This window comes from Uloborus diversus, chromosome 1 (genome assembly GCF_026930045.1).
Source record: "Uloborus diversus isolate 005 chromosome 1, Udiv.v.3.1, whole genome shotgun sequence".
Taxonomy (NCBI): domain Eukaryota; kingdom Metazoa; phylum Arthropoda; class Arachnida; order Araneae; family Uloboridae; genus Uloborus; species Uloborus diversus.
In genome coordinates this window covers 71383952-71393299 of record NC_072731.1, presented here as the reverse complement: position 1 = coordinate 71393299, position 9348 = coordinate 71383952, and the positions used below count along the sequence as shown (strand labels likewise).

The 9348-nt window shown below is 31.2% G+C and overlaps 1 protein-coding gene across 1 annotated transcript in view; it reads right to left on the bottom strand.

Moving 5' to 3' along the window:
* Positions 1-2691: 2691 nt before the first annotated feature.
* LOC129230354 (sodium-dependent proline transporter-like) overlaps positions 2692-9348 on the bottom strand; it is a 242696-nt gene continuing 236039 nt past the window's right edge. Inside the window, exons 13-14 of the mRNA XM_054864755.1 lie at positions 7296-7466; positions 2692-5573 (exon numbers count right to left, since the gene is read on the bottom strand). Coding sequence (XP_054720730.1) covers positions 5406-5573; positions 7296-7466 — 339 coding nt within the window. The 3' untranslated portion in view covers positions 2692-5405. The remainder of the gene's footprint in view (positions 5574-7295; positions 7467-9348) is intronic.

Genomic DNA, 9348 nt, shown 5'->3' with positions numbered 1-9348 from the left:
AAATACTTATATTCAAAATACTTTCATTTTCTTATAGATACACTGCTTTTCACGCTCTTGTGCCGTGTCTAATAAGTGCAAATAAAATTATTTTTTTACAATAACAAAAACTGCAACACTTAACATCATCTCACTTTACTTACAAAATATAAGAGTCATCCTTTTGATAATGAAAAAAATAAGAGAAATGAATTAAAGTAATATAATTTTTTAAGTGGAATTTAGTGGCTTTAATGGAATGTAAACACGAGAAACAGCTGTACAGTTGAACCCAAAAGTAGATTTCCAGTCTTAATATATTATTTATGTTTTTGAAAGTAACATCATTTTCTCGTCAAAATTGTACTTAAAAAAAAATCATGGATATGTTTTTCTTCAAATTGCAATCAAACTTAATTATGTACACAAAAATGTTGATTTTGATGATGTTACTGCATTTTTTCAAAATTTCAATCAGCTGTTGTTCCTAGTTTCTTAGTAAGATGGCGTTGTAAAGTCACTCCATATCTCCCACCAAAACCTAGAAGGTCTTGTTACCATTCGAAGGAAAAGTAGAGGAGTTGTCCTTAGTTGTCTTAATATATTATTGTCATTCACTTTATCGCAGAGTTTAAATTTAAAGCAATTTTCACGCTTTAGTTATAAAATTGCAATCCACAATATTTGAATGTTTTATTTCTATTTAATTTTATTCATACCATTTTTTAAATTAAATCATTAAAAATTCAGATTGTTAAACAAGTTCAAACGCTTTTTTAATCAACGAAACCGAACAATATCTGCATACGAAGAAATAAATTTGCTACGAAGCAATACAAATAAAAGAATGGGATTTTTTAGAACTTACTTTCGGGAAGAGTTTGTAATAAAACAAATTAATACAATCAGTTAAAAAAACTGTAATGCCTGATATTAATTGTGGTATACACATTCAATTCAGTACTTTATATCAACTCAAGTGTCGGGGAATACGTAATTTTTAAAACAAAAAAATGGATAAATAAACAATGACACTAAGTGATCATAATAATTAACGATTTCAGACTGAAGACGAAACAATAATAAAACATAGAGATAAAAAAACACGTTAAAACCAAAAATACATTTTTTTGTGTCACCAATATTTTTTATTTCCAAAGTCAATACTGGGATTTAATATTTAAAACGTTTGAACTCCAAAACAAGCTTTGTATCTGCACAGGGGCACAGGGGGGGGGGGGTTAAGGGGTAAACAACATCTCTGATATGTATGTCTAAAATTAATACATACCGAAGTAGCTTCTAACTTAATCCATGCTAGCATCAAAGTTTTCCTCAATGCTTCCTAAACTCCGCTGATGAGATACTTATAACTTCGGTTTCTAACTTCTAAAATCTTAATATTTATTTCTAAGAGCACGGCTCTGGCATTTTTATGACATTAATATACTTTAGTCAAACAACTTGATTTCAATACCATAAATCCAGTAGCATCTTACACGATTTCTGTATTCTTAATAAAACTCTGAATCATAGAATAAAGTAAAGACACGTCCACCATCTTGGGCTAAACAATGCTTTCTTCCTATGTCTGCTATGGGGAAATATTGATTGTGGCATCTTATTAACTCTTTGTTAGACCACAACCAAGAAGCATCACAATCAGGAAGCATAACAAGCTACTTAATTATAGCAGACGTAGGAAGAAGGCGGCATTTAGTCCCAAGATGGCGGACGTGTCGCTACTCAAGTTACGCTTTATGACTTTAGTTCTTAACAGATTCATAGCAGGAGCATAATCTTATGATTCCTATACGATTAATACATGTAATCGCAGCAGATCTTTCCAATGTATGTACCAATAATGTATATAATCACAGTAGAGCCATACACATACATGTCGTCGAATGGGATCCTTCCAGTTCATATACCAATAATACGTGAAGCCACAAAAGCCTTACAACTTCTATATCATTAATACATGTCGCCGTAGTGGATCTTTCCAATTTATTTACCAACAATACTTGTAACCGCAAGTGGACCATTCCAATTTATATATCTTTATTACATGACTCTACATCAGAGTCTTACTAAAGCGAGTTGTTATGCATGAAAAGAAAGTATCTGCATATTATTCTTCTTTCTCACATAAGAAAAACATTGAACATATTGTCATTCGAAAAGTGAATCTTTGCTAACATAATAAGAGCCTCTGAAGCGGAGTCTTCTGAGCGTTAATGGTGAACAAACACAACTAATCACCGTATTCTTCTTCTTAAAGATGCAAGAAAAGTATTGAAAATGTAAGGTTGCTTTGTTACGCTGAAAAATCAAATTTTGCTATAAAAGCTACTCTTTAAAAGTGATATTCATTACCACTAACATGGTCTTCTACACATCATTTGTTTGAATAACTATAGCCAATTATTAACTCTTTCGACGGTTATGAGCACAGAATATACAAACCTAAAAATGTTGCTACTCATATTCTAAATATTGCTACATTAGAATTTTATATGTAAAAAATTACACTTGATCATCCTTATCAGTTTCTTTTTCTAAGGTTGACCTAATATATACAATGATTCCTTTGTGAACAAATCGTCAAATGTGTCGATAAAAGTTCAGATATTTCGAGGTTCAAGAACTTACACTTAAGTGCAGGTAGATTTATGGCGATTTTTTTTTTTTATGTTCAGTGAAAAAACTCATACTTTAGGCCTCATTTCATATTAGAACAAATAAGACATTACTTTTAACTGTCGAAATATGTATATCTAATTCGTTTAATATTTTCAAATACCTTTGATTATGTAATGCGTCAGTTACTTCATATAACTCCACATTTATTCTGTTAAATACAATTTTATTGTAGGGTAATTCGAGAAAACATTTTTTCATACATTCATCTTTTCTACAAAAAAAGTCTTTGTGTAACAACTTGAATAACTTATTTTGAATTTTTCAAATTTTATTGGCAATTCATACATTTTTTTATCAGACACAAGACGATTTGTATACATACGTGAGTAAATATGAATGAGTGAGACAATCTGAACAGACATCGAGTTTTACACTATAGCAAGTGTCTGTACATAGCTCAGCTGCTTAACTCTATACAATTAAAACAATTTCTTAGGTACATAGTTTTTCTTAAAAAACGTACACTGCACTAATTTATATTTACTACACAAATTTTATTCTATTTTTCAAATGAAATGCACTCAAAGCGTATAAACTATTTCATCCATATCAAAACCAGGAAGTCATTTTTTTGCCAGATACCTTTGAAAAAATAAAATTAAAATGCATTCTTAAGCAAAAAAGTCGATTTTTTAACATATTTTTAAATCGAACATTTTCAGTTACAAAAAATATTTTCTCTGCTAAAAGATCATTTTTTCTTTGTAACGACATAAATGTAGTTCAACCAAAAAACATATCCTAAATGTTGGAAAATATTATCGTTCATGCTATATTTCAGAAAGAATGAACTAAGTTTAGTTTTGTGACAAACGAAAAACTTCTACTAAATATGATGTAGACATGAATACATTTATAAAAACATAAGTTTACAAAATAATTAAAATAAAAGAGAAAATGTTTCTTATAAAACGGTCCTATTTTGTAATTATGAAAACTTACATTGACTGATATTTTACGCTTAGTTAAATACAGCTTATAAGCCTGGATTCCCCAAAAAATAGGAAATTAATTTTATTACAAAAAATAAACAGGTTTTTCTCAAAATTGATTTATGCTTACATTTAAATGAATGCAGTTAAAAAATAAACAAGCAAATAGCTAAAATTAAAATGAATAGACAGCTAAAATAAAACTGAATAGATAACATAAAAACACAATTTTGATCATAAAATTTCAAGTAGAATTTAAAGGAAACCTTTTTAAAACTTCTACGTAGTTTGTTTTAATCAGAATTTACATACATTGCAGTGCAATTGATACTATCTAAAGTTACGTTCTTAATTAAAAATAATGATAGCTCTATAAAAAATAGTCATTTTTGAAGTTCAAAAAATTGGCATATGAATAGTTTACGGTTTTTTTCTCTTTTTCTCGTTTTTCAGATATCATCAGATTTGTTCTTAAGAGCAGAAAACTTTTCTAATTACTTTTTGAAGCTCATTGTTTACACTAGAATTGATTAGCAGCGTTCTAATGTAGATAAAAAGCTCAGTTATTGATTGTGGTTTTACAAATTATGCAAAAAGCAGTTGCACTAGAGATATGACTTTTCTATATTGATGTAATTTTTATGTGCATTATTTAATATAAAGCAGAAAAATCGTTCTAGTGCAAAATATGACGTTTCGCAATAAATTTTATTTATTTAACAAACATTTAAAATGAAAAGACAGCACAAGTTTGATAATGTCGTATAAGCGTCTTACTGTAACAACCGAATTCAAAAATGTATTGTCTCAGATTTAAAATTTAGAGTTTTACTGCCGAATTGGTTATTTTAGAGTTCCAAGTAATTTAACAACATATTTTTGATTAAATATATTTAATTTCAGAATACTATTTCAATTCAAACTGTGTAAATGTTTATATTTAAAACAGAAAAACACGCATAATTCGAAATTAATAGGAGTTCCAACCTTTACAATAAATGTAGCGTTTTTTGTACCATAAATATTGCATTTTCAACAACTAACTATATGAAAATAGTCCATAACATTTTTTTTAGTTTAAACTGAGTTACTCGGAATATATAATATGGGTGATATTTTACGAATGCAAAACTTTGGCAAGATATTCTTTACAGCCATAACTATTTAATATAAAATATAAAATTATGTTTTATTAAACTGTATTACTTCTAATAATGGAATGTGCTCTTTTCTTGTGCCCAAGTATGTTTTACCATTTGATTCATTTGTTATAAAAAACAACCAATATTATACAATAAACATATACGGGTAGCCAATTTCCTTTGAATACGCTTTATAAACATAAACAGTCATCAAATATAACAACTTTCAAGTGCTAACTACGTTTACACGTCGTTGGCAATAGAACTTTAGGAACTTTTCAAGCAAATAACAAAATCATAGAATCATCTTTAATTTTTTGAAAAACACAACTGATTCTTTCTCTTTTCAGTAACTCCTAGTCCTCAGTCTTTAATCAATCTATCAATCATTTTCAACAAAATAAAATAGTCGAAATTAGAACTGTAAAATCTCTTTTCGGTAAATGTACATACACATCTTAATTTACACTAAAAATTCACATGTAATAGCTGAATATCTCTATAGCTGAAATGTGATATCGTTTCTGTCATGTCCCATCTTCATCGAGATAAGTTCATTATCAATACTGGCACTTTTCAACAAAGTTTCACTGCACAGCTAATGTTCCTCGCTGTAAGCCGTGTCTTCAGCTACTGCTCCTTTTATTTATCATATGGCTGTTTCGAAGGTGTACGTCACGTTAAAGGAAGGATTGTCAAAGGAATTTTTTCGAATGTAATCGGTTGCTGTGTCTTCGGAAGGATCACCAGTTTTGAAGGTGGCCAGCTTCGGTGGAGGACCCCATTCGTCGGTGGGTTGCATAAGTAAACGTATTTTCTGTAAATAAAATTGAATTATTAAATAACTTAAATAAATAATTAGATGCGCAATTCATTTGCACTGGTGTGACATTTTTACGTATGTATATTTGAACTTTAATCTCGAAGTTTAAATTTGGCTTTTTATCATTATATGTTTGAATCTACGGAATGTGTACACCGTTTGTGTACATGTAATGAAGCTATTCATTCGTGAACAGTTATAAAAGTACTCGGCAAAAAATATCGTGGCCAAGATATATAAACCCCGAGGAAGAATTATTAACCAAACAGGCTTTTTGAGCATACCAAAGGAAAATGAAAATGATATTTTTGATAGTGAAGCAATTTCGGTTCCTACACTTCAACCAGACAGTCTAAAAATGATGAAAGTATTGATCATAAATTACCGATAGATAGTTATAAAAGTACTCGGCAAAAAATATCGTGGCCAAGATATATAAACCCCGAGGAAGAATTATTAACCAAACAGGCTTTTTGAGCATACCAAAGGAAAATGAAAATGATATTTTTGATAGTGAAGCAATTTCGGTTCCTACACTTCAACCAGACAGTCTAAAAATGATGAAAGTATTGATCATAAATTACCGATAGAAACAAATTAGATTCGGGAAGAACTGATAGTGACATTCTTATGAGAGTTAAAGATAAATCCTTTGAATATAGATTTTGAAATCTTGACTTTAGTTCTGTTTTTCACTCGGAACTCATTGCCGTAAAAGAATCCCTTGAGCCTCGACTTGGACTCTGGTATTCGTAATTTATGGATCCTCACTGATAGCAGGAGTCAGTCGATACTTGAGAGACAGGTCATGTATTTTTGATCAACTGGGGCAAGATATTGCAGCTAAATTGAATACGAAGTCCCAGATCGTCTCTGTGAGCTTACAGTAGATTCCCTCACATGTTAGTATCCACGGTAATGATGCTGCTGATCGACTCACTATGGACAATAGTAACCTCCTCACTCTCCTATCATCAGTTTTAAGAGTCTTGGAAGCTCAGTCCATGTTTTTCAACAATGTAAAATCCACTTCAAGGATTCCCTTTGAACATGACAAGTACGCGGCAGAAAGTGTCCTGGATTGTTATTGTTGAACACCGCTCAAGATTTACCCAAACTGCCTTAGCTAGGCTAAGGTCTGGCCACATTAGAAGTCTGGTCTTCGAAAGTTTCACAAGGACCTTTTCTACTTACCCTTGCACGGCAATTGCCACCCTCTATCATATGAGGCAGAGAGAAGCAAAGGGATGCAAGTGGCAAAATTAAAAATTTGGAGATAACCAGTACAAATGGTAGGAGAACCTCACCTCTGTCTTGGGGCAAGAGATAGTACTAATAGCCCTAGTAGGGACTGCTGCATCGCTTTATTTAGAAAAAAAAATCAATGAAAGCCTATCTGGGACGTTATCTAAACACGTTTTAGTCATAACTTGGAAATGTACACTTACATCCCTTTGCTGCTCACTGCCTCATATTATCTCTTGCATCAACGTCTTCGTAGGTAAACTATCGGATGAGAGTGTGTTTGACCTTTTAGAGATGCGCGATCTCATGGAGTTGGTCTAGGGGTGGTTCAAGGGGATCAGCAACAACAACAGCATTGATGACGGTGTTACTTAGTTGGACAACAATGACAGGAATGTGTAAAATATAAATAAATAAGCAGATAAATATCAGGACCTCTTAACAATGCTAAAATATCAAGTATTCATTTACCTCTCGGAATGGCCTCTTGGTTGTGGTGCAAATTTTATAAAGCATTATGAGTAGAATCACAACGACTGGGAAAAAAGCTATCACCCATCCTACGATATTCGCCCACGCTGGGTATATATAATGACCACTCTTTGCAGGTGTGTATTCTATCCAGTTGAAAACCAGAATGAACTGTAATATAAATTAATAAATAAGAATTAACATAGTCATGCATAGATATCCGTATTGAATATTGAACAGTTATGTCTATGAACTGAAGCTCAGCTTTGTTAAACAGTCTTACGTAAAGCGAGGATGACATAAGATAAACACACCAGTAGTGGCCAGTGCTTCAGTAGTGGTCACTTCAAGGTTACTTATATACTTTGAAAAAAGAAATGAACAAAAATAATGTGACCAATACATTGGTACTTAATATAACTATCATATTACCAATTTTATTCATCAGTTACTTGAATTTAAAGTAAGTAATGTAAACTCTTCGGATGGGAGAATGTCGGATGGTTACTGCTGAAAATTTCAGATACTGGAGTGGTCACTAATGGATCAAATTTGAGTTTTGGGAAAAAACATAAAAAATTGAACAAACTAAAGTTCTGGGATTTTAATAAAATGGTGCGATTAAGGAAGTATTGGGCAATCATACGTTCATTGAGTTTCAAATGAGGTAACCAATATTGTAGACCCACATTTAAGAATGTAATTACTTCATTGTCCCCACTTCTAGTGCATTTTAAACCTTGAAGTGACCACTGCTGACGCACTGGGATTCGTGTGTTTACGTTAATTGCACATTTGAGTTTATGAATCAAATAAATATTTTTAAAACACATATTACTAACAAATATTTGCCCTTAGCTCTAAATCAGACTTTTCTTGAAGTTGACATTTTATTATAATGAATACGCTGCAATTTTCAACTCCAAAACATGTGTCTGCACGGTATGTTGCAAAATTATGCGTCGTAAAAAAAACAACTTCCTCATTTTACTTTAAACCCAAAGGATATCGTTCATTAGAAATCAGCTTTGTGCTTAATTAAATTATAAGTCAAAGAAAAAGTGTGCTTCGTTTAATACAATCATCATGCAAAAGGATTACTTTTCGAAAATTCAAAACTGAAGTGTTGCATAAGATCCAACACAAATACATGGCGAGTGAAAGTAAAACACGTAACTAATTGTGAAAAAAAATGCAAAAACTTGCATTTGCGAAAGGAAAAAATGCCAAAATAATTATCCAAGTACAATTCATTAAAATTTTAGATCCAACATCGGGGAAAATTCGAACAGCAACGAACTTCTTCACATAAACATGCATGAATATATTTTTTCTATCATCTGCTGTCCTTGATGTTAACAAGTTGGCTTTACTGCTGCTGTCAAACAAAGGCTCCCTTGTATTAACTCGAAACTGGAGTAAAGAGAGTAAGGAACAATCGGTCTCTTTAAAAGCAACGTCTTAAAGCAAGGAGATTTTACCGTTAGTTAACTCAAACTCTTCTTTAGGTTTTGTTCTTTTAGTTTGCATTGTGCACCGACCTTGAACTCAGGGAGTGGTTTGCTCGTCAGTTATTTTAATAACTCTTTTATGTACACACATTTTTCTATCAAGAATTTTCGTGCTTGAAAGTCTAGAGTGAAGCAGGAAATCAGTTTGTGTGAGAATTACAATGGGCTGAATAGCAAAAAAAGAAAAAATGTTAAGATAACTCACCTTTTTCAAAATAACCACGTTGAAAATTTATTTTGCAACTTACAGTACTTAAAAAAGAAAAATTTGCTTTTTTATGAAACTTGCAATGAAATGTTTTTTTTTTTGGTAGGGAGCAGTAAATTTGCATTAAAAAAATGAAAAATTTTCACTTTGCCTTGTGCAGGAGCGAAGTAAAAAAAATAATTTTTATTTCGAATGAAATGTTTTCTCGTTGACTATACAAAAAAGTTTTCATAAAATGAATAAATAATGAGTAAATAAAACAGTGAATGAAAATTAAGTAAATGAATGATGAATATGTAAACTAATAAATGAGGGAATGTAAAGGAATTAATCA